We start from the raw sequence: 25,882 nt of genomic DNA, 5'->3' as shown, positions 1-25,882 counted from the left end.
ACCCAATTTCAAGACTTATTTATATAACTACAAGTTACCAAGACTGTGTGGTATTGGTGGAGAGATAGACAAATAGATCAATGGAATAGAACAGAGTACCCAGAAATGACCCCATGTAAATATAGCCATCTGATTTTTGACAAAGGTGTAAAAGCAATTCAGTGGAGGAAAGGGAGCCTCTTCAACAAATGGTGCTAGAGCAACTGGTCATCCACAGGCAAGAATAATAAACTTTAACCTAAGCCTTACATTTTATACAAAAATGAACTCAAAATAGATCACAGACTTAAATGCAAAACATAAAACTACAAAATTTTTAGAAAAAAAAAACATAGGAGAAAATCTGCAGGGTCTAGGGCTAGGCACAGTGCTCTAGGACGACACCAAAAACATTAACCAGAAAAGGAAAAATTGATAAATTGAACATCAAAATTAAAAACTTTTGCTTCAAAAAAGACCATGAAGAACATGAGAAAACAAGCTACAGAGTGGAAAAAAAAACATTTGCAAGCCATATATCCAGCAAAGGACTAGTATCTAGAATATATAAAGAACTCTAAAAACTCAACAATAACAAAAATAAACAATCCAATTAGAACATGGACAAGACATGAAGAGAGACATTTCACCAATGAGGATATAAAGATGGCAAGTAAGCACATGAAAAGACGTACAGTATAGTTGTTGTTGCCGCTGAGTCAATTCCAAACCCCATGTGTGCAGAATAGAACTGCTACGTAGGGTTTTCAAGGCTGTGACCTTTCAGAAGCAGATCACCAGGCCTGTCTTCTGAGGTGCCTCTGGGTGGGTTCGAACCGCCAACCTTTTGGCTAGTAGTCAAGCACTTAACCATTTGTGCCACACGTTAAAAAAAACATCCAATTCCTGTCAAGTTGATTCCAATTCATGGAGGCCCCCATATGTGTCAGAGTAAAACCGCACTCCACAGGGTTTTCAGTGGCTGATTTTTGAGAAGTAGGTCATCAAGCCTTTTTTCTGAGACTCCTCTGAGTGGACTCGAACCTCTAGTCTTTCAATTAGCTTTACCATTTGTACCACCCAGGGATCTTTAACCATCAGGGAGCTTCAAATTAAAACCACATTGCTATACCACCGTAAACACCAATCAGAATGGCTAAAATTAAAAAAAAAAAGTGACACCATCAAATGTTGGAGAGGACGAAGAGAAATTCAATCATTCACACACTGATGGTGGGAATGTAAAATGGTCCAGCCACTCTGCGAAACACTTTGGCAGTTTCTTAAAAGCTAAACATGCAACCACCACAGGACCTGGCAATTGCACCCCTGGACATTTGACCCAGAGAAATGAAGACTTATGTTCACACACAAACCTGTACACAAATGTTCATAGTAGATTTATTCACAACAGCCCAAAAGTGGAAATAACACAGATGACCCTCAACAGGTGAATAGTTAAACAAATTATGGTATACCCATAACATGGATACTACTCAGCAAAAAAAAAAGAAAGAAAGAAAAAGGAATGAAATATTGATATATGCAACAACCCGGTTAAATCTCTGGAGAATTATGCCAAGTGAAAAAAGCCAATCCCAAAAGATTATATACTGAATGATTCCATTGATACAACATTCTTGAAGTGATGAAATTATAAAAATGAAGAACAAATTAGTAATTGCCAGCAGTTAAGGCTAGGGAGTGGAAGTTGGAAGGAAGCAGGTGTGGCTGTTAAAGGCAACATGAGGGGTCCTTGTTGATGGAACTGTTCTGTCTTGACTGTATCAGTGTCAACATCCTGGTTGTGGTCTTGCACTACAGCTTTCCAAGATATCCACTGGGGGATACTGGGTAAAGGGCACATGGGATCTTTCTGTATTATTTCTTATAACTGCATGTGAATCTACAATTGTCTTTTAAAAAGTTTAATAAACAGAAAAATACTACTACTAACGGAGTCTCAGTGAAGATCATCTAGTCTTCACTTTATAGTTGTGGAAATTGCGGTCATAAAGGCACATCTACGAAAAGGGAGTAAAGAAACCCACAAAATACAGATACTTTGGTGCTGTCACTCTTAGTCTCAGAAACATAATCTATATTTTATATCAGTGATGACCAACTCTTAGAAGATATTTTAGATTGGACTAACAAATAAAGTAGATAAAAAAAAACACTGCTGTTGAGTCGATTCCGACTCGTAGCGACACTATAGGACAGAGTAGAACTGCCCCATAGGGTTTCCAAGGAGCATCTGGTGGATTCGAACTGCCGACCTTTTGGTTAGCGGCTGTACCTCTTAACCACTACACCACCAGGGTTTCCCAATAAAGTAGATAGGCTACCCAAAACAACCATGCTAATATATTTGTGATGATCCATCTTTAACCTTCTTAACTCATGATGTTTTAAAGTATTGCTTTTTCAGTACACACAACACATGTAGTATTCATAGCCCGAAGAAAAATGTCATGCTTTTCATGACTATTGAAAACTTAGTAAAGGTCTGATCCCTTTCACAAAAATTAAGAAATCCCACCAAATCAAAATGTTCACAACTTTACCAGTAGAAGAATACCACGCAGTACTTTAGTCCTCTGAAACGATGCGGCTTTTCAAATGAGAAAAAAAATCTCCACAGACATTTTTAGTAGTATCTGAGTAACAGCTTCTGGAGTTGTTCCTTTTACAATTTTGCCATGGAAACCACAGCTTCTACAACTAGAGGTATTGCAAAATTTAGTCTTGTACCTAGTTCCTCAATTTGCTACCATGCCTAAAACATATGCCTCAAGAGCATTTAGCATTCCTCTGTGGAGAAAATACTGTAAGCCAATGCCCCCACGGAAGTCCTATTTTCTGAAGGAAACCATGTGGTTTGTGTGGCATTGACCTCAATCCACAGTACTTTTTGGCCCAAACTAGTGTATAAAAAAGCTGACTGCACTTAAAACTGGGGTGGGGGGCATCAGTGCTTGCACCCTAAAGAACAGCATAAGAATCACGCACCAGAGGTTGTCTCTTCTTCCCTTTGATCTAAACACAACAAAAGAAAATGAACACAACAAAAAACTGTATGCAAATTTTACCCTTCCCAATCAGTTTTTAGACTTACACATCCTGCTACCAATTATTCTTTGATTACATTTAAAGTACTTAGTCCGTGACCTAGTTTTGTGTTTGCTGTATTACAAAGGTGATGAAATGGCACAGATTGTACTTACCTAAAAGAGGGAGTAAAACTGGGTAGTTGTAAGGCATCACAAAGAGGTTTACACAAGTTAAAGTCGTACTGGCTTTTAAATAACCAAATGGATATCCAAGTTCATTGTATTTTCCGCTGTTATTAACAAACACCTGACAAGAACAGGAAATCATGTATAGTTACGACAATAAGGATTTCATGTAAAGCCAAACACGCGGTATTCCATAGCAACATCTATGGCCCAATTTAATAGTAATTTTAAGATAGGAATATGGCTTTTAGCCTATGATTATATCAAAACATATCATATTAAATAGGAATGTTCAGATTAGGATTTCTTCATAAATTATATTAAGAAACAAAGCTACACTATGCCATAGCCATTCGGAGACCACAGCCTACATCAACAGTACCCAAATATTTACTTGGCTAAAACAAACAAAAAAACCCAAACTCGTTGCCATTGAGTTGATTCCAATTCTTGGGCAGCTGCCTTAACTCTTAACCACTACGCCACCAGGGTTTCCTTACTTGATTAGCACAACAGAAAATAAGGCTGAAATACTGCTAAGTGATAGAAAAAAAAAAGTGATACCAGCCATTAAAACAAATTAACTTCTCAAAAGAGCAAGTAGTGACCAGAGTGAAGACTTTAGGAAAATGGACTAAGGTCCAATGCCTAAAGCACACGTTTACCACAAGAGAGCCCATGTAAAGGATGATGCAAACAGCCCTGTATGTACTACTATTAAGTCTTGCTTACCCCTTTCTGCTCTACTTCCCTTTGCTGCTCCATCTCTCTATCCATTTATTTATTTTTCATTCAATAAGTACTGGGTTTTTTGGTTTTTTAAGTATTTCGGAGCCCTGGTGCTGCAGTAGTTAAGGGATATGGCTGCTAACCAAGAGGTTGGCAGTTCAAATCTATCAGCTGCTCCTTGGAAACCCTATAGGACATTTCTACTCTGTTCTTTAGGGTCGCTATGGGCTAGAATCGACTGGACAGCAATGGGTTTGGTTTGGCTTTTTTTCAGCTATAAGCCAGGCACTGGTGCTAATTATTTTGAGGCAGCAAGGAGATACTTTGGTTCAACCTGGAAGACATTTTCTCTTCTAAGTTATGCTAGTAGTGCAAACATGTAATAATGATTAAAACGTTTATTTTTATTCCATATGACTATCATCTTATTCCTTATCGAGATTCATCTTATTCCTTATCGAGATTCAGGATTTGATGTATTTTTACCTCATCAGTAGCCTCCACATACTTGCTATGCTGTGCTAGAGTCCTCTAGCTACCAAGTTTTCTCTTTGTTCCATGTTAAGACTCTTTGGTCCAAGTCAGGACCCCAGTATACACTTTTAGGGACTTGTTGTTGGTTGCCACCGAGTAGGCTCAAACTCATGGTGACTTTATGTAGAAAGAATGTAATGTTGCCTGGTCCTGTGGCATCTTCATGATCATTGATATGTTTTAGTCCATTGTTGTGGGTATTGTGTAGTAACTTCCAATCCAAGGGGCTCATCTTCCAGCACTGTATTGGACAATATTCTGTTATGTTCCATAGGGTTTTCATTGTCTAATTTTCAAAAGTAGATCACCACCAAGCCTTTCTTCCTAGTGTGTCTTAGTCTAGAAGCTCCACTGAAACCTGTCCATCATGTGTGACCTTGCTGGTATTTGAAATACTGAAAGTATAGCTTCCAGCATCATAGCAACACACAAGCCACCACCGTACAACAAACTGACAGACAGGTGATTGTTCAAAGACCTAGACATTACCTTTTCCAAAGTCTTTTAGCAGGATCATTTAAGACAAAAGTCAAACCCTGATATTTAACAGAATCCATTTACCTTGCCAGTCTTTTGTACCAGCAATGTCATCTAGCAGTTCATTAAACTCTTGCTATATTTTATTATAGCTAAGGAGAAATGTTTGTTATGTTATTTATGACTCCATAAAACAATGAATTGTGCTAAAACATGATTTTAGATTTCATGTCTTAATTTGAACCTTAATAGAAACAAAGATAGCTGTAATACAGCATCCTATTTTTCCCCCTACTTCCTAAGTGTGCATATTAGAAGCGGGGGGTGGGGAGGCGGGGAATAACCATAAAGACTAAAAAAAAAGTCAGATACACAGGGTCAGACCTATGATTCCGATGAAAGGAAAAACAGTAGCACAGTTTTTGTTGTTGTTTTTGTTTTCTTTTTCTGTATTTCTCTCTCTCTTTCTCTCAGCATAAGCTTCTTGAGTTTTTCCAAATACCTTGTTACCCACAGATACATAGAATTTTGGGCTTGGAAGGATCTTTAGAAACCATCTAGTCCAGAGAAAGTAAGTATCTGGTCCAAAGCCACATAGTTGGTGGCAGAGCTGGGGCTAGAATCTAGTCTCCATTATGGTTTTGCCAAATTTCCTGGCTCCTGGTTCATCATATTCTTTTTCACTCCCACTAATTCATCACATGAAAACTATTCTAGACTGAAGTAACATAAGGTACAGAGCAAAGCACATGGCATATTTGAGGAGAGGTACAGGGAGCGAGGACAGGGTTTCTTTGGAGAAAGTTATGAGGAATTTCCTATACAGAAAAGAGGGTTTATTTTAGGGGAAAAGTATAATGTGTCATTTTATTTGCTTCCATTGTAAAAACATTTTTCATCCTATAAATCAAACCTCACATCTTGATTTCATGTTTGCATCCTATTATTCACACCTCTAAATTTCTAGCACTTTTTGGTGAATTTTCTTGAAATATAAACACATCCAAAAAACAGCATGAACTCGAAGTGTACAGCTCAATGACTGTTCATTCCTACAGTGAATGCACACATGCAACCAGTGCCCAGGTTAGGAAACAGAACCAGACCAGAAACCCCTTCATGACCTCTTCCGGTCCCTAGCCTGCACCGCCAAGAGAAACCGCTCTCCTGACGTCCCACACAGCAAGTGAATTTTAGCTGTGCTTGAACTGGGATGAAGTGAAATCATACCATCTGTGAGCTTTCTGTCTGGCTTCTTTTGCTCAATATTATGCTTGTGAGAGCCTTCTGTTTCTAGCACTTTTACATCCTTGTTTTAAGCCAATCCCTGTTTTTCAACCTGGTTTTCACATCTTGGGAGAATTTAAGTAGCTTAAAGACAACTAGTAGTGTTCATCACACATTTCAGGGTGAAACAGATGGCAGTCTGAAAGTGTTTCTTATGTAAATAAAACCTAACAACTACTGACGGCTATATGGTCCTGTGGTTCATAAATAGAACAGGCATCCTCACAGTGAAGGACTTCCTTGTTTTATTTTTTTTTAAAAAAAGGCTGTGCCTAGATTTTGCAAAATAAAATCCATAGGTAAATCTATCAACCAATCTCCAAGCTCTTCTGGCTGAAGTTGAATACTTGGAAGAACCAGTGTTACGACATCTCTGTGCATTTGCCTCATCCAAGTAAAATCCACACTACCTATGCCAGTGTGATTTGCACTACAGGCAGCAGAAGAGTTTTATTATATTACACTAATATACAAATTTGTTTCAGGGCTTATGGCTCTCTGCCAAAAAGATTCTGTACTTTCAATCTGCCAATTTCAAACTAAGGGCTGAGAACCTTGCTTCAGCTGTAGAAGCCATACTTGAATAGGATTACGTCCTTTAAGTTGTTGCTGTTGGCTACCATTGAGTTGGCTCTCGACTCACAGCAGCCCCATGCACGACAGAACAAAATGCTGCTTGTCCTGCACCATCCTGATGATTGGTTGCAGATTGGACCATTGTGATCCATAGGGTTTTCATTGGCTGATTTTTGGAAGTAGGTCACCAGGCCTTTCTTCCTAGTCTATCTTAGTCTGGAAGCTCCACTGAAACCTGTTCAGCATCATAGCAACACAGAAGCCTCCACTGACAGATGGGTGGTGGCTAGGCATGAGGTGCACTGGCTGGGAATTGAAGCCAGGTCTCCTGCATGGAAGGGGAGAATTCTACCACTGAGCCACCACTGAAATTCATCCTTTAAGCTAGGGATTCTTAATCTGGGGTCCATGGATAGGTTTCGGGGGGACAGGCTTCCCCCAAATCCTTCAATACATAGGTTATATCACAGTGTAAGTGGCAACGTACAATAGGCTAAAATATCAGTCTGAAATTATTTGCTTGGCCCTATTTCTTATTTGATAGTATTTGTGAGAAATATCATTTACAGACTTAGATTAACCTTTGAAACTCCTTTAAAAAAATTCCCAGATCCAGAGTGGTTACAGACCTCTGACTACCAGGTGAGGATAAGTACCTGCCAGCAGGTATGGGGAGATTTGCGTTCCAAGATGTACTGAGTTAAGGGTGAAGGTTCAAGTTCATATTTGTCAAAGGGAAGTTTGTCTATTACCATTGGCTCACAATCTACACAGGAGAACCTCACAACAGGATGAGATGTTCGTGGTGGCTAAAAGAGAAGAGGAAAAATATGGTCAGTTATCATGTGAGCTTCCATTTCTGACAACTCTGCAACCCCTTTTCAGTTTTGTTCACCCATCACTGAGATACAGATTAGTGTTTCCAGAAAGAGGGTTCTAGATCTCTAGACATCACCAACATCTTCCATGGGGAAGGGGACTCAGATTCTTCATCTCCACCACACACTTAGTATTGGGAAGAGGAAAGGTAAATTACAACGCTCGTAACGAGGATTTAAGCAAAGTTAAAAGAAAAAAAAAAGAACCACTTTGAATATAGTTTAAAAATTCATTTATGATTCACAGGCTGAACCCTGAATTTCAAATCCACTTTGTAACCTCCAAGCATTATATGCTCTCCATCCCTTTATACAATGAGGTTACAGATAGTCCAGACTTTGGTGGAAAAGAAGAAATCCATGAAACTTTCTAATGCGGTAATGACAAAGTTAGAGCCGCTAATAAGTGCAATGAAAAAGAGTAAAGGCACAGAAAGGGCAAGATAGAGACTGATACTGAGCCAGTCACAACTCTGGGACCCAAATGAATTTTTACAGCAGCCTCACACCCACACACTTGCCTTGTATAGCTGGGGTTCAGGATGCTTTTGGCTGGGCTGCAAAGGCCTGTGTCCCTGGAGTACCAGAACAGATGAATGGAGAAGCCATTTTATTTTATTAATATTTGTTTCTGGTGAAAATATACAGGGCAAAACATGCACTCACTTACAATTTCTACACGTACAGTTCAGTGGTATTGGTTATATTCTTCACTCTGCGTCAATAATCTCACTATTTCTGCTCTAATTGTTTCACCACCATTCACTTAGACTCACTGCCCCCCTAAACTTCTTATCTATGCTTTAGTTACCATTGTCAATTTGGTCTCATGTATATAATCTCTCAAAAGAGTGCAGTACTCAAGGCATGTGTTCTAATTGAGCTAAACTGTTGTTTAGTTTAAAAATGACTTCTGGGGATAGTGTTTGTTGAAGGTTTAAAGAGTATCTCATGGCAATAGATTCATGGGTTCCTACTGTCTCAATGGGTCCAGTTAGTCTGGAATCTAAGAATTTGAAGTTCTGGAGGTGGGGCCAAGATGGTGGAGTAGTCAGATGCTTCCGGGATCCCTCTTACAACAAAGACCCCCCAAAACAAGTGAATTGATTATATATGACATTCTAGGAGACCTGAACATCAAAGGCAAAGTTGAGGAGTCAGACTGAGTGGCAGGGAGGAAGAGATGGTTCAGAAGTGGCGAGGAGTTGCCAGACCTGACTCGGCGAGAACTGGCACCTTGCAATCCAGGATCGACTGGCACCAGCAGTGAGGCAAGCAGTGGCATTTGGGGTGCATTCTCCACATCGGGAGAGACTGAGTGGTGGAGAGTCTACTCACACCTCCAGAATCAGCAAAAAACGGCACTCAATCAGCAAAAAATAAGTACATGCGTCTAACCTACCCACGTGGATCAAAAGCACCCCTTTGGGAAAAACCTCTCTCCCACTTACCTGCCCCCTTACCACTCTGCACTGGGTCTGAGCCAGCTTCAGAGAGTGCCGTGTCCCCTGGGCTGGAAATAGGACCTGTCACGCACCCTGAGCCATTCTCCCGGCCTTCGAGAGAGAATAAATTAACAAATGGAAAAAATAATCTGCAGGCTCCCCTAAGCAGGGAACTCAAGGCAGGCACAGCTTCTTTGCCTAGGTACAGGTATAAGGGGTCCAAGGACTTTGAATGCCTTTCACCCCTGCATAGACCTGTGTGCGCCCATTTCAATAGTGTAGGCTCTCATTAGCCTAGCACAACAGGGTATATGACCAAAGTCTAACTTCAACTGTTTCAGCTATATGGTGGAGATGGAGGTTCATGACATTTGACACCACCCTGCCTATTAAGCAGGGTCCTCACCTACGCACATCAGGGGCCTGAGGACTGGTGGCTCTACCCATGCCATCTAGCCACCTGCGACAAGGGTCCAAGGATAAGTGGTGCCTCCAGTCCTTAGCCAACAGCATTGGGTGCCCAGAGTGTGGCTGCAAAACCCACCCACCTACACACTCTAGGGAATGGGGGCACACTTTCCACACAGACACTCAGAGGCAGTTGTCAGCCCCCTGCCTTGCCCAGCACATGATCCCCTACTGCAGCCAGATACCCGTACCTACACCATTCACCCCTGCTCATCTAGGACTGTAGGTGAGAACCTGCACCACACACTTGGTAACTGATTGCCTGGACACCTGAGCTGAATCCATATAAGAAAAGCAAATGGATTCCTGGGCTTACATACCTAGTCACAGCTCTAACCACCTGGTGAAAGGTTGTTAAAGCTTCAAAGGCACCAATAATCAAACTAGCTTGCTCAAGCAGCCTATGTGGGCATATCAAAACAAAAAGCTAGCATACAGTAAGCAAACATAAAATAAATGAATACAATAACTTATTGATGGCTCAGAGACAACAGTCAATACCAAATCACATAAAGAGGCAGACCATGATGGCTTCAGCAAGATCCCAAAACAAAGAATGAAGAAATCTTCCAGATGAAGAGAGTTTCCTGGAATTACCAGAAGTAGAATACAAAAGATTAATATACAGAACTCTTCAAGATAACAGGAAGGAGATCAGCCAAAATGCAGAACAAGCCAAGCAACGCAAAGACAAAGCAATAGAGGAACGTAAGAAGATTAGAGAAGAGCATAATGACAAATTTAATAGGCTGTAAAAATCCATAGAGAGACAGCAAACAGAAATCCAGGAGATTAACAATAAAATTTCAGAATTAGAAAACTGGATAGAAAGTCACAGCAGCAGAATTGAGGAAATGGATTTCAGAATTAGTGAGATTGAAGATAAAGCACTTGAAACCAATATATTTGAGGAAAAATCAGATAAAAGAATTTAAAAAATGAAGAAACCCTAAGGATTATGTGGGACTATATCAAGAAGAATAACCTACAAGTGATTGGAGTACCAGAAGGGGGGGATAACAGAAAATACAGACGGAATTTATTGAAGATTTGTTGGCAGAAAACTTCCCTGATATCATGAAAGATGAGAAGATATCTATTCAAGATGCTCATCGAACCCCACACAAAGTAGACCCCAAAAGAAAGTCACCAAGACATATTGTAATCAAACTTGTCAAAACCAAAGATAAAGAGAGAATTTTAAGAGCAGCTAGGGATAAACAAAAAGTCATCTACAAAGGAGAGTAAATAAAACCAAGCTCGGACTACTCATCAGAAACCATGCAGGCAAGAAGGCAATGGGATGACTTTATAAAGCCTTGAAGGAAAAAGTTGCCAGCCAAGAATTATCTATCCAGCAAAACTGTCTCTCAAATATGATGGCAAAATTAGGACATTTCTAGATAAACAGAAGTTTAGGGAATTTGCAAAAACCAAACCAAAATTATAAGAAATACTAAAGGGAGTCCTCTGCTTAAAAAATCAATAACATCAGATAACAACTCATACTAGAACATAGGATAGAACAACTAGATATTAACCAGATACGGAAATCACAAAAATAAATCAAAGCTAAAAAACTCAAAACAGGGAAACAGCGACACCATTATATAAAAGATGACAACATTAAAACAAAAAAAAGTGACTAAAAATGTAGTCATAGATCTTTCATATGGAGAGGAAGTCAAAGAAATATAAAGAAATAAAAGATTGCCTTAAACTTAGAAAAATAGAGGTAAATATTAAAGTAACCACAAAGGAAACTAACAATTCTACACATCAAATTAAAAACGAGAAAAACATAAAGGCTCAGCAAATACAAAATCAACAACAATGAAAAAGAGGAAAAGAAAAAAATACATGAAGAAACAAGACTCAGCACAGAAAATTAAGTGAAACAAAAAAACTGTCAACAACACAGACACAAAAAGACATCAAAATTACAGTACTCTAAACTCATACCTATCAGTAATTACGCTGAATGTAAATGGACTAAATGTACCCATAAAGAGACAGAGAGTGGCAGAATGGATTAAAAAATACGATCCGTCTATATGCTGCCTACAATACACACACCTTAGACTTAAAGACACAAACAAACTAAGACTCAAAAGATGGGGAAAAAAATATACCAATCAAACAACAATCAAAAAAGAACAGGAATGGCAATATGAATTTCTGACAAAATAGACTTTAAAGTAAAATCCACCACAAAGGATAAGGAAAGACACTATATAATGATCAAAGGGTCAATACATCAGGAAGACATATGCACAATAAATATTTACGCACCCAATGACAGGGCTCCAAAAATATATAAAACAAACTGTAACAGCATTAAAAAGAGAGACAGACAACTCCACAATAATAGTAGGAGACATCAACACACCACTTTCTGTGAAGGACAGAACATCCAGAAAGAAGCTCAATAAAGACACAAAAGATCTAAATGCCACAATGAACTCATAAACATATACAGAACACTCCACCCAACAGCAGCCAAGTATAGTTTCTTTTCCAACACACATAGAACATTCTCCGGAATAGACCACATATTAGGCCATAAAACAAGCCTTAACAGAATCCAAAACATTGAAATATTACAAAGAATTTTTTCTGACCATAAAGCCATAAAAGCAGAAATCAATAACAGAAAAAGCAAGGAAAAAATCAAACACATGGAAACTGAACAACACCTTGCACAAAAACGACTGGGTTATACGAGAAACTAAGGATGGAATAAAGAAATTCATAGAAGCAAATGAGAATGAAAACACATCGTACCAGAACCTTTGGGACACAGCTAAAGCAGTGTTCTGAGGTCAAATTTTAGCAATAAATGCATACATCCAAAAAGAAGAAAGGGCCAAAATCAAAGAATTAACCCTACAACTCAAACAGAGAATATCAAAAGAAGCCCTCGGGCACCAGAAGAAAGCAAATAATAAAAATTAGAGCAGAATTAAATGAAACAGAGAATAGAGAAAAAATTGAAAGAGTTAACAAGATCAAAAGCTCGTTCTTAGAAAAGATCAACAAAACCATTGGCCAAACTGACAAAAGAAAAACAGGAGAGAAAGCAAATAATCCGAATAAGAAATGAGATGAGCGATATCACAACAGACCAACCTGAAACTAAAAGAATCATATCAGATTACTAGGAAAAATTGTACTCTAACAAATTTGAAAACCTGGAGGAAACGGACAAATTTCTAGAAACACACTACTGACCTAAACTAACACAAACAGAGGTAGAACAATTAAATAAACCTATACCAAAAGAAGAGATTGAAAAGGTAATCAAAAAATTCCAAGAAAAAATGCCCTGGCCCTGACGGCTTCACTGGAGAATTCTACCAAACTTTCAGAGAAGAGTTAACATCACTACTACTAGAAGTATTTCAGAGCATAGAAAAGGATGGAATACTCCCAAACTCATTCTATGAAGTCAGCATAACCCTGATACCAAAACCAGGTAAAGACACCACAAAAAAGAAAATTACAGACCATATCCCTCATGAACTTACATGCAAAAATCCTCAACAAAATTCTAGCCAACCGCATTCAACAACATATCAAAAAAAAAATTCACCACGACGAAGTGGGATTCATAACAGGTATGCAGGGATGGTTCAACATCAGAAAAACAATCTGTGTAATCAAAAACATAAATTAAAAAAAGGCAAGTACCACATGATCTTATCAATTGATGTAGAAAATGCATTTGACAATGTCCAACACACACTCGTGATAAAAACTCTCAGCAAAATAGGAATAGAAGGAAAATTCCCCAACACGATAAAGGGCATTTATACAAAGTCAACAGCCAGCATCATCCTAAATGAAGAAAGCCTGAAAGTATTCCCCTTGAGAACAGGAACCAGACAAGGATGCCCTTTATCACCACTCTTATTCAAAACTGTGCTGGAGTTCCTAGCCAGAGCAATTAGGCTAGAAAAAGAAATAAAGGGCATCCAAAATTGGCAAGGAAGAAGTAAGAGTATCTCTCTTTGCAGATGATATGATCTTATATGCAGAAAACCCTGAAGAATCCACAAGAAGGCTGCTGGAACTAATGGAAGAGTTTAGCAAAGTGTCAGGATACAAGATAAACATACAAAAATCAGTTGAATTCCTCTACACCAACAAGGAGAATGTCAAAGAGGAAATCACCAAATGGATACCACTTACAATAGACCCCAAGAAGATACAATACTAAGGAATAAATCTTACCAGAGATATAAAAGACTTATACAAAGAAAACTACAGTACACTTCTGCAAGAAACCAAAAGAGACTTACATAAGTGGAAGAACATACCTTGCTCATGGATAGGAAGACTTAACATTATAAAAATGTCTATTCTACCAAAAGCGATCTATAAATTTAATGCAATTCCGATCCAAATCCCAAGGACATTCTTTAATGAGATGGAGAAACAAATCACCAACTTCATATGGAAGGGAAAGAGGCCCCGGATAAGTAAAGCATTACTGAAAAAGAAAAACAAAGTGGGAGGCCTCACACTACCTGATTTTAGAACCTATTATAGTGCCACAGTAGTCAAAACAGCCTGGTACTGGTGCAACAACAGACACATAGACCAATGGAACAGAACTGAGAATCCAGATGTAAATCCATCCACATACGAGCAGTTGATATTGGCAAAGACCCAAAGTCAGTTAAATGGGGGAAAACACAGTCTCTTTAACAAATGGTGCTGGCATAACTGGATATCCATTTGCAAAAAAATGAAACAAGACCCATACCTCACACTATGCACAAAAACTAACTCAAAATGGATCAAAGACCTAAATACAAAATCTAAAATGACAAAGATCGTGGAAGAAAAAGTAGAGACAATTTTAGGAGCCCTAATCTGTGGTATAAACAGTATACAAAACATTACTAACGATGCATGAACACCAGAAGAGAAACTAGATAACTGGGAGCTCCCTAAAAATCAAACACCTGTGCTCATCCAAAGACTTCACCAAAACAGTAAAAAGATTACCTACAGACTGGGAAAAAATTTTGGCTACAACAAATCCTATCAGCGTCTAATCTCTAAAATCTACAAAATATTGCAAAACCTGAACAACAAAAAGACAAATAACCCAATTAAAAAGTGGACAAAGGATATGAACAGACACTCCACCAAAGAAGACATTCCGGTGGCTAACAGACACATAAGGAAATGCCCACGATCATTAGCCATTAGAGAAATGCAAATCAAAACTACAGTGAGATACTGTCTCACCACAACAAGGCTGGCATTAATCCAAAAAACACAAAATAATAGAAGCTGGAGAGGTTGTGAAGAGACTGGAACACTTATACACTGCTGGTGGGAATGTAAAACGGTACAACCACTTTGGAAATCAATTTGGCGCTTCCTTAAAAATCTAGAAATAGAAGTACCATAGGATCCAGGAATCCCACTCCTTGGAATATATTGTGGAAAAATAAGAGCCGTCACATGAATAGATATATGCACACCCATGTTCATTGCAGCACTGTTCACAATAGCAAAAAATGGAAACAACCTAGGTGCCCATCAATGGATGAATGAATAAACAAATTGTGTTATATTCACACAATGGAATACTACATAACGATAAAGAACAATGATGAATCTGTGAAACATTTCATAACATGGAGTGAATCTGGAAGGCATTATGCTTATTGAAATTAGGCAGTTGCAAAAGGGCAAATATTGTCTGAGACTACTATAATAAGAACTCAAGAAAAGGTTTAAACACCGAAGAAAACATTCTTTGATGGTTACAAGGGTGGGGAAGGAGAGAGACGAGTATTCACTAACTAGATAGTAGACAAGAATTATCTTAGGCAAAGGGAAGGACAATACACAATTCAGGGGAAGTCAGCACAACTGGACTAAATCAAAAACTAAGAAGTTTCCTGAATATGACCAAACACTTCAAGGGACAGAGTAGCAGGGGCGGGGGTCTAGGGACCATTATTTCGGAGGGCATCTAGATCAATTCGCATAACAAAGTTTATTAAGAAAACATTCTGCTTCCCACTTTGGTAAGTGGCATCTGGGGTATTAAAAGCTTTCCAGCGGCCATATAAGATGCATCAATCGGTACTAGAGGCAACTATACTATCAAACTGTCTTCTACAAAACGAAGGGAAGAAAAAGACAAGTCTAAGTTTTGGTGTTGCTGCTGTGTACTGTCGAGTCAATTCCAACTCATAGTGACCCTCTATGACAGAGTGGAACTGCCCCATACGGTTTCCTAGGCCGCAAATCTTTACGGGAACAGACTGCCGGTCTTGTCCCCTGTGGAGCCACTGGTGGGTCCGAACCACCAACTTTCCAATTAGCAGCCGAGGGTTTAACATTTGTTTGACAAGGGCTCCTTAAAAAAAAAACAAAAAACAACTCATTGCCCTCGAGTGAATTCCAACTCACAGCAAGCCTATAGGATGGGAGTAGAACTTCCCCCAGGGTTTCCAAGGAGTGGCTGGCTGGTGGATTTGAATTGCCAATCTTTTGGTTAGTAGCTGTAGCTCTTAACCACTGCACCACCAGGGGGCTCCTAAGTCCTTGCTTAGGGATCATTTTACAAGTGTTGCTTAAACACCCATAATTGAAAGGTGCATTGCTATGGTACAGTGGCCCACTGGTTACAAAAGGATGAAAAGGGGGCCTACAAAGTTCCATTAAGTTTCAAATGAAGGTGATTCCCTAAGAAGTTGAATGACTTCTGTTTTGAATATGTTCCTAGAACCTATACAAGGTATAAACTAAAACCAGGTCCAAATTTCCAGAGGCTGTACATGCCAAAGGAGCCCTGGTGGTGCAGTGGGTAAAATGCTTAACTGCTATCCAAAAGGTTGGTGGTTCAAACCCACCAGCCACTCCGAGGAACAAAGATATGGCAGTCTGCTTCCGTAAAGATTTACAGCCTTGGCAACACTATGGAGCAGTTCTACTCTGTCCTATAGGGTCGCTGAGTCAGAAACAACTTGACAGCAACAGGTTTGGTTTTTGGCTTAGACACGTGTTTATTATGTAAAGCAAGTCAGCTTCTCTGTAAAAACCAAGCCGCAGATTAGAACAGCATCACACACAGCAGTGTTTTAACATCCAAAGAGGGCAGTTCAAGTGGCAAGTAAGAATGAAAAGCACCAGAATAGAAGGAAATCCTCTGTTGTTATTAAGCAGGAGCCAGACTCCCAGCAAGAGACAGAAGGAAAAGAAGAGAAGACTTACCTGCCTGTGGCATGACTTAAAAGCCTCGAAGTTATTTGAAAAGGTTCACTGTAATCAGAAAACTGAAAATACCAAATGATGTTTACCTTTTCTTTTATGATACTTACTAGGGACGGTAAGTTCTGATCTGGCCAGAAAGCTTCTGGAATTGGCCAATGTCCAACAGGAACGCCAGTTTTAGGATTCGGTCGTACATAAATGAGCTTATGACAACTATGCCAGGGTTGAGCAGCAAATGGATTGCTTGGCTTAGATGAATCTGTAAGTCCATCTAAAAGTTAAACAAAAGGCAGTTAATCACTTTTTAGAGCTGCTGATCTTCTTTTAAGAACATTGCCAGCTAAAAACCAAGTACAAAACAAAATGAAAATGATGATTCATGAAAAATGGTAGAAGAAAAAAAAGCAACTCTACTAGGAGTTCTGAATGTTGTTTCCAGCAACTTCTTTTCCTTCCATCCGTTCTAATCCAACGCCAACCTCCCACCCACCCCACCTGATCCTCAACCTACCACCAGAACATGCAGTTATGTGAAAAATTATTTTAAAGCTACCTATATACCCATTGCTGTCAAGTCGATTCCAACTTATAGCGACCCTATAGGACAGAGTAGAACTGCCCCACAGAGTTTCCAAGGAGCACCTGGTGGATTCGAACTGCCGACCTCTTGGTTAGCAGCTGAACTTTTAAAGCTAGTTTTAAAATTTCAGAGACTTGGGCTCCTAGATTAAATACACCAAAATACCTCAGTTATTTTTCCAGAATTCAATTACCAAATTAAGCAAATGAAATTGCTCATTCCAGGTATACTTTTTAAGTTTACATTTTTGGAATCTGACAAAATAGGCCATAAACTCCATTTACATAATCTTTCTATCCCCCCTAGATGAAAAGTTATTCAACAGTCAGACCTTATTAAACAGTTAGACCCAATGACCACAAAGGCAAAATAAAAGCTATCCAAATTCATTTAAAGGTGGAAGGAATGCTGATAACATTATCTATGTACAAATTAATCCCTGAATAGTTGGCGGGGGGAGCACAAAAAAAAGCATCAAGTTTATTGTGGACCAATTCACCATTAAAATTCCATGGAAAGTAAGCATTTTATAATGAGAAATACTGTATCCTAAATGCATTTTAATTCTTTAAAGTAGCACATTTCCTTTGCCCCTCAAAACAGGGCAAGACACAATTACATAACCTTTATGCAACAGGTTTTAGTCTAAATTACATTTGTAAAAGACGTTTTTTGGTGAAGTCTAATTTATCTATTTTGTCTTTTGTTGCTTATGCTTTTGGTGTCATATCTAAGCCTGCACTGACAGACGGGTGGTGGCTACGCGTGAGGTACATTGGCTGAAAACTGAACCCGGGTCTTTCACATGAAAGGCAAGAATTCTACCACTGAAGCACCGCTACGCTGTTCCCTGTAAAAGATATGCTTTAATGATTTCAGTCTCATTTTTCTTAACTTAGACCAGGAGATTTAGTGGGGTCCATAGGAGCCCTAGAGCCCTGGTGGCGAAGTGGTTAAGAGCTCAGGCTGCTAACCAAAAGGTTGGCAGTTTGAATCCACCAGGTGCTCCTTGGAAACGCTACGGCAACAGGTTATGGAGCCCTAGGGAATACATTTAATGGCTTCAGGGGACCAAAAGACCCCTCTAAAGTTGAGCTCACAATTCTGGGAATGTGCATTTTTCTGAGGAAAGGGTTATTAGCTTTCATCAGAATCTCAAAGGTTAAGAATTCTGGACAAAGGGGAGCTGGAGTTAGAAAGAAAATCTGAGTTGTACATCAAGTGGCCTCCCACTAGGATTTCAGTATGAAAATTCCTGGTTCACATTAAAGTAATGAACACGAACTTAGGGACTGAGTAGTCAGTTGATTGGTAGCAATATAACATGCCCTTCCTTTTTCCTTTACGAGGAAACCCTGGTGGCGTAGTGGTTAAGTGCTATGGCTGTTAACCAAAAGGTTGGCAGTTCGAATCTGCCAGGCACTCCTTGGAAACTCTACGGGGCAGTCCTACTCTGTCCTATAGGGTCGCTATGAGTCAGAATCGATTCGATGGCACTGGGTTTGTTTTTTTTTTTTTTTTTTTCCTTTACAATGAATTTAAAATAGGCTGTGAGCCCTCAGTCCTATATGGCAGATGTTCTTAACCTGGAGTCCATCTTTCGAGGGAGAGGGGGTCTGCATTTTTCAACAGCTTTTCAAAGTGGTCCAGGAATTGAAGAGAAAAAGGTCAGGAACCAGATGATCACTGCTTCAGACAGAAATGTGTGTCTATCTTCCCCTAGACACTTGTCCCCCTGGCTTCTCTAGGCAGCTACTACTGATCATGACCAATGTGCTTAAAGTCTATGGATCAGATCAGACAAACACCATGGTAATGATAGAGTCCAGATATGCACAGGTACAGATGTGTGTGAACAGACAGAAGTGAGGACGAGCAATAGCCCACAGTAGTGCTCTACAGAAGCCTGGTACAGGGGGTCTAAACTCGGAGAGATGGAGGCCCCTTCCCCCTATCCAAAAGTACCCAACAACCAGTTGCCATGGAGTCAACTCTGACTCATGGCACCCTCCTGTGTCTCAGAGTAGAACTGCATTCCATGGGCTAATCTTTTAGAAGTAGTTCACCAGGCCTTTCTTCCGAGGCACCTCTGGGTGAACTCGAACTGCCAACCTTTCGGTTAGCAGCCAAGTGCATTAACCACTTGCAACACCCAGGGACTCCAAAAATAGCTCTGCTTTTATCTATTCTTATATGTTGAGCTTTCTATAAAAACTCATTAAAAAGAAAAGAGATTCTGTAATTAAAAAGTAGCCTGGAAAATACTAGCATACAATCTTATAGAGTACTAGTAGTTCTTAGATAAACATGCATCACCTCTTGCCGCCCTTCGGTAACTGACACAGACAGCTTGGCACATTTGGGGCCCACAAGGCCAAAACCAAGAGAGCTAGTTCAGTGGCATGCCGTCGTGAATCTCCACACAGTTTGTGACTAGAGAGGTCAATGGTCCAGTGGTATCCCAAGGCTGGGACCAGGGAATAGAAGGGGATCTCTTAGAAGGTTTGACATTAAATTTAGTTCTTAGAATTCGGCCACCTGCCAGGTACACATAGACAGTGAAGGAATGGCAGCTGTTTGTTCTTTATTATATTTATTATTTTTTGATCAGGAGCTGTTTTTGGATAGATGTTTGTAATCACTCAAATACATGTGGATAGTGAAGACTGTCCATTATGTCTATATACACTTTAGGGTAAAAAAAAAAAAAGAGATGATGTACTGTACCTTCACCAACAGGAAGTGGATCTGGTCCCGTTTTTTCAAAGTTAATAACGACACCACTCTGAACTTTTTGAACTAGGGATTCTAAACATTGATTCAGCATTCTTTGTGTTCTGACACAATAGGAGCGACCTATACCAGAAGGAGAAACACATAACACAATTTTGATCAAATAAAATATGATTTAATAATAACAGCATTTGAAATCCTAAAATATGACTTGAAATAATCACTGTTACATTGGCAGCAAACATTACACCACGATAAGCTTAAGCAGCAGAGTTAAAATAAATCCCTGTTAACTATTTTGAGGGCAAACAAGTAAAGATTAGATATGGCATTTAATGAAAACTATGGGATTTCTCTCCTAGACCGCATTTTAAAAGTACTGTTGTTTTTGTTAGGTGCTGTTAGGTCAATTTCAACTCAGCGACTCCGTATGACAGAGTAGAACTGCCACATAGGATTTTCTTGGTTGTAATCCTTACAAAAGCAGATCGCCAGGTCTTTCTCCCATGGAGCCACTGAGCGGGTTCGAACCTGTGGGTCGGCAGCTCAGTGCTTAACGGTTGTGCCGCCAGCACATAGAGTAATAGCGAGCGACTCGAACACACCAATGATCACGAAGATGGTGCAGGACTGGCCAACGTCTCATTCTGTTATACAAAACGTTGCCATGAGTCTGAGCCAACTCAACAGCAACTAAGAACATGCTCTGCCTCCCTGACTGCTTTCTTCAGAAATATTAAACATCACCGTTACCTCCTGTGACTTCACACATCTGTGTGATGGCAGACTCATCAGTTGGTACACTCCCTAGATGCTCTGGTTCAGTAGAAGCCACTCCAGGCAAACGCAACACCAGGGCAAATAACCTTTGATCCCAACGAAAAGGTTCTTTGGTTAGTTCACTTCCGGGCAGAGGAGAATTCAAAGGAAGAAAAAGCTGATAAAGCAAAAAGTGAAAAGGTTCAGCTTGACAAGCCAGACCAAAATGAAGAGTTAAAGGGGTTCACTTTTCTTTCATGTAACTCAATCAAATGAAGCCATCTTTCATGGATTACCAAGCTCGAAGGCTTGATGAAGCTTTTTCTGAACTAGAAATATATGCCTCCCACAGAAATAACTGCATGTTCTCTGCCATTTAAATGAAATTAAAAGAAAAAAATTCAATCTCACCTCTTCTTGAACACCAGCAGTACTTGTTAACTTGTTTCCATCTGTGATGGTTATTAAAATAGATGGTTCTAAAAAAAATGGATTTCTACCCTAAAATACATTTAAGAAGTATTAGAGCCGTGTAAAGAAATACAATTTTATTTAAACTTTGACATTTGCCTTGCAAGTGATTTCTCAACTGTTTGATAAAGTGCTTATTTGCCTGGATAAATAAGAAGGAAAAGAATAGGGAAGGAAGTAGGTGGGAGTCAGAGTGACAACCCCTGAAGACGTGACTTTCAGTATCAACCGAGCAATTCTTCTCCTCGGGGAACTCCCCAAACTACAGTGAAACCTGTGGGAGCCAGAACTGAGAGGGATTGCCTTGTTTTCCCAGGTCTCCCAAGTTTTTCTGCCTTCAACAGGGTCCAGTCACCCCTTTTCTATCATACGTTTTAGTGAAAAATATGAGTTTTCCTTCTCTGACAGGTTTCCACCTTATACAGGTACCGGCTCTCGCAGGTTCAACTGTATAATATCCAAATAAATGCCCCCTTCTCTCTGTTTTCCAGGTAATCACAAGAGAATGAGATTTAAGAGATGATAATGGCTGTCTCATCCATACGAATATCTCATGAATCCATTCACCTGAGTTGAAACTTTGGCACTGACAGGTGAACATTAGTGGCTTATGCCCTACGCCCTCAAGAGTGACTCTGGTTATTGTGACCAGAGTTTTTAGAGTAGGAAAGGATAATGGCAGCAGCAGCAAATGCTATTCTGTCTTCATCTTATTCTAGAACTTTTTCATTGAATTGGAGGAGAGGGGAGGAAGGGTTAAGGATACTGAAAGTTTCTCTTCAATTGTCTTGTTCCAATATTCCTCAACAATTTATCTGTCCCATTCTCTGATAGCTGATGATAGGCGATTTTGGCTATTTTATAATTAAGTTGCATACAAGACCCAAAAAGAGGGATTTAAAAAAAAAATGCATTCAAAAAGTATACGAACCTCCTTTCGGAGATTATAAAAAGTAGCAGAAAACTTCGTAACCAGCCCAGTTTTAAATTCTGACCCCAAGCCATCAAAATAAATTAGCTGTACTCACTCAAATTTTTTTTTACCTGTCCATAATTGTCTATTCCAGATATTAATCTATTGAGATTTAACAAATCAAATGAGGATCTTAGAGCCTGACCAAGAGTAGTCAGTCCAGAAGCCTGAAGATTTTTTAGTTCACTCATGAATGTTGCGTGATTTTCCTTCCAACCAGCCTGAAAACCAAACATTTACAAAGAAATTCCCGATTATACAATGAACAATATGTAAAGCACAAACAACCACTAAACAGCAAGTAGCAAACCTTTTTAACAAATCAATAGCTGTCATCATGAATCAGAATCAACTCAGCCAGCAACTGGTTTTTCTCTTTTTTTGACCTAATTCTATCGTACATCTTGGCTGATCAAGCAATCAGTTTCAGAAGGATCTCCCATCTTTAATGACAAACAGCAAAGGACTCAAGGCAACGATGTGTTCATCCATTACGGCTGAAGGGCTTTGGCTCAATAAGTCGAGTCTTCTATTCAGGCTCAGCCAAACTTACCAAAACACCTGTTACCTTAGTTTGACATTGGTGATGCGCATGGAGTAAAGGGAGGAGGAAGCGGTAGTTATTTTCTAGATGCACGGTCCTTGATATAGACAAATAATCAACTATTGAGTGCCTGACCTACGTGCATTTTTCTAACCAAGGTCAACATGCTTTGATTCATTGGTTTGCCAGTGAGAAAGGAGGAAAGAATCATGCTAACTGGTCAGTGACAGCTACAAAAACAAAGCAGCACAAAATGCCAAGAACAGAAGCCAACAGGTGGTTACAGAGGAGTGGGCCAGCAAGGGCCAGAGCAGGCAGCAGAGCCTGGCAGCAAGGTGGAACTGCGACCTGTGCCTCAGTAGCCCTGGGGGTTGCAGTGTGATATGCTGAATGCTGCAGTCTCGCCAACCAGGCCAGGACAGCAGCCTCAGGGGGGTAGGGGGCGGAAAGCAAGAGCAAATTGTATAGCGATAAACTAAACGATTTAAATTTCATGTTCAGCTGAAGGCATATCGTCCATTATCCACACAATCATAGCAAAGCCCATCTTTTTTCCTTTCATGGTTTCCAGGGGTAATTTGGATTAATAGAAAGACTGAGAGGCAGAGAGGGGGCAGGTTATTGCCTGGACTCTACCTTGAAATATCTGTGCAACCTTGAGCAAACCTGTTAACTTCTTAAGACCTAAACTTCCTCATTTCAAAAGGAAGAAGGATTAGATAAGCAGGGTTTGCCATGTAAGGTTGTGCAAGATACAAAGGCGGAGGGAAGGAAGGGTGTCATTCTCATTGTAACCTAGGGGAATGGCGCCCCCTAGTGTTCAAAAGTACACTATGCATAACCATACAAGGTGAAGGTAGGTTAACCGGCTAAAATCTATTCCGGGTCTAATAGTATGGGATTCTGTGAAATGAAAGATGTACCTAAAAAAAAAAAATTCCAACATATCCCATAGGTCAAAGGGTCTAAAGATCTAAAGGTAAACCCTTTCCATGTGTTCCTTTGGCCACATACCTGTATATAGTACCTGTATGTACTAGCTAGGGAAAGTAGGAAATGAAAATAATTCCTTGTGGCCTAAGGAAAATCTTATTGGACTGGACAAACTAAACGTTACTGAAAAGGTAGGATTATTACTTAAATTGTACTCATAAAATACCTAGAAATACTAGCAGGTGATTACAAATCACATTGAATTCTGAAATGAGCTCTCCTCTTTGGGGTAGAGAAAAGATGCACAGTGAAGGGATAGCATTAATTCTTTCCTTTATTTATTCAACACATTTTTTTAAGCAGCTATGCTATGTTGGGCAGAATACTATATGCTGGGGATATAGAGAGAAGTTAGCCTTTGAGGAGTTCCTGCCACAACGGAATAAGGACTCCAATAATGGAGACTGAAAGAACGAGTGATGATAGAGTGAGGGAAGGTTTCTCACAGAAGATGGGGCATTCGAGGAAGCCTGACGGGATGAAGAGACCCTGGGTGGTGCAAAGAGTTAAGTGCTCGACTACTAGCTGAATGGTTGGCAGAAGAAAGGCCTGGTGATCTACTTTCAAAAAACCAGCCATTGAAAACCCTATGGAGCGCAATTCTACTCTGACACGCATGGGGTCGCCATGAGTCACAGTTGACGGCAACTGATTTGGTTACAGGATGAAGAGAATATCATGGGGAGTGGAGGGGGCATTCCAAGGAAAAGGAACAGAGTGCAAAAAAGGACAGGGCTTACTGGGAAGTCACAAGTGATATGATTATCTAGTAATCTGTGTACATGGCAGGAGGCTAGGCTGATGAGCTGGGATCACACTGTCAAGTACTTTGCACAGCACGCAAAGTAGTTGGATTTTATCTGTTGGCCCTGGGAATAACTTGACGTTTTTAATTAGTTGGGTGGCATGATCAGATCTGTGTTTTAGAAAGACCATTCTGCGGGTAGTTGGAGAATAAATTGTGGGGTGCAGGAGAGGCTGAAGCTGGAGGCAGGGAAACAGGTTTGGAGACTGTTGCAATAGCTCCTGAGAACAGTGACTTGAGCCTGAGTGCCGGCAGTGGGGCTGAAGAGGAGGCTACAGATTAAAGACATAGTTCAGTGATGGTGTCATAAAGACTTGGTAACTAATTACAGGGATGGGTAAGGGAGAAAGGGTCACACACGAGGTTGAGGTTTCTGGCCTGGGCAAACTTGGGAACGGTGGAGCTCTTTAGCCTGAAGCCACCTTACAGAGCCAACTTTCTTTCTTTCTTTTTTTTTTTTTAAAGTTACTTAGTTTACCAATCTTACTTCCACACAGTAAACTTATAGTTACATGATAGTGGAAGATATGAGTAAAGAAACACTAATGGACTATTCGATTTGAACAAAATCCCTGAGGGTTGCAAACAGTTAAGTGCTTGACCTACTAGCTGAAAGGGTGGTGGTTCCAACCCACCCAGAGATGCCTCAGAAGAAAGGCCTGGCAATCTGCTTCTGAAAAGTCACAGCCTTGAAAATCCTGTGGAGCAGTTCTACTCTGCACACGTGGGGTCGAGGTGAGTCAGACTTCACTCGAGGGCAACAAACCATAACAACAATTTGATTTCGTGATGGATTGGGACAAGATTTGTGTACCACTTGAGCAACCAAGCGATCAATATTTAAAATAATGTATGCTGACTGTTAGGAGTATTATTAATCCAGCCTTCAGAATAATTGCTCTTTAAATTTTCCTGTATAATATGAATTGGAGGCATTTGACAAGTACTTTCTGCATTTTTTTCTTCTGCGTCTGAATCACTGGCATTCTGTTTGGAGGCCAATTTCAATTCTTTGCAATGAATTGAACAATCCAAAAGAATTTCGAACATCGCTCCCACCTCAGCACTACAAAGTGTACGTGCTACAAAAGCACGACTTGTTGGTAGCAGTCCAGTTCCTATTACAAGAGAGAAAATAAATGGCCCTCAACCCCTCCCTCAAAATGTTGA

General features: G+C 39.8%; 1 protein-coding gene across 10 annotated transcripts in view; it reads right to left on the bottom strand.

The window, feature by feature from the left end:
- Nucleotides 1-25,882, bottom strand: part of INTS6L (integrator complex subunit 6 like) — a 71,406-nt gene that overhangs the window by 20,411 nt on the left and 25,113 nt on the right. For 5 of the 10 annotated variants that reach the window (XM_064277632.1, XM_064277629.1, XM_064277633.1 and 2 more), the window contains 8 exons: nt 22,442-22,591; nt 21,338-21,427; nt 20,921-21,104; nt 20,162-20,290; nt 16,962-17,125; nt 8,221-8,274; nt 7,478-7,630; nt 3,207-3,339 (listed from right to left, as the gene is read on the bottom strand). In XM_064277632.1, coding sequence (XP_064133702.1) covers nt 3,207-3,339; nt 7,478-7,630; nt 8,221-8,274; nt 16,962-17,125; nt 20,162-20,290; nt 20,921-21,104; nt 21,338-21,427; nt 22,442-22,591 — 1,057 coding nt within the window. The remainder of the gene's footprint in view (nt 1-3,206; nt 3,340-7,477; nt 7,631-8,220; nt 8,275-16,961; nt 17,126-20,161; nt 20,291-20,920; nt 21,105-21,337; nt 21,428-22,441; nt 22,592-25,882) is intronic. The other 5 variants (XM_064277634.1, XM_064277635.1, XM_064277637.1 and 2 more) reach the window with 1 other exon arrangement.

The sequence above is a fragment of the Loxodonta africana genome, chromosome X, assembly GCF_030014295.1.
Source record: "Loxodonta africana isolate mLoxAfr1 chromosome X, mLoxAfr1.hap2, whole genome shotgun sequence".
NCBI classification, from domain to species: Eukaryota; Metazoa; Chordata; class Mammalia; order Proboscidea; family Elephantidae; genus Loxodonta; species Loxodonta africana.
This window is presented reverse-complemented; position numbering and strand designations above follow the sequence as displayed.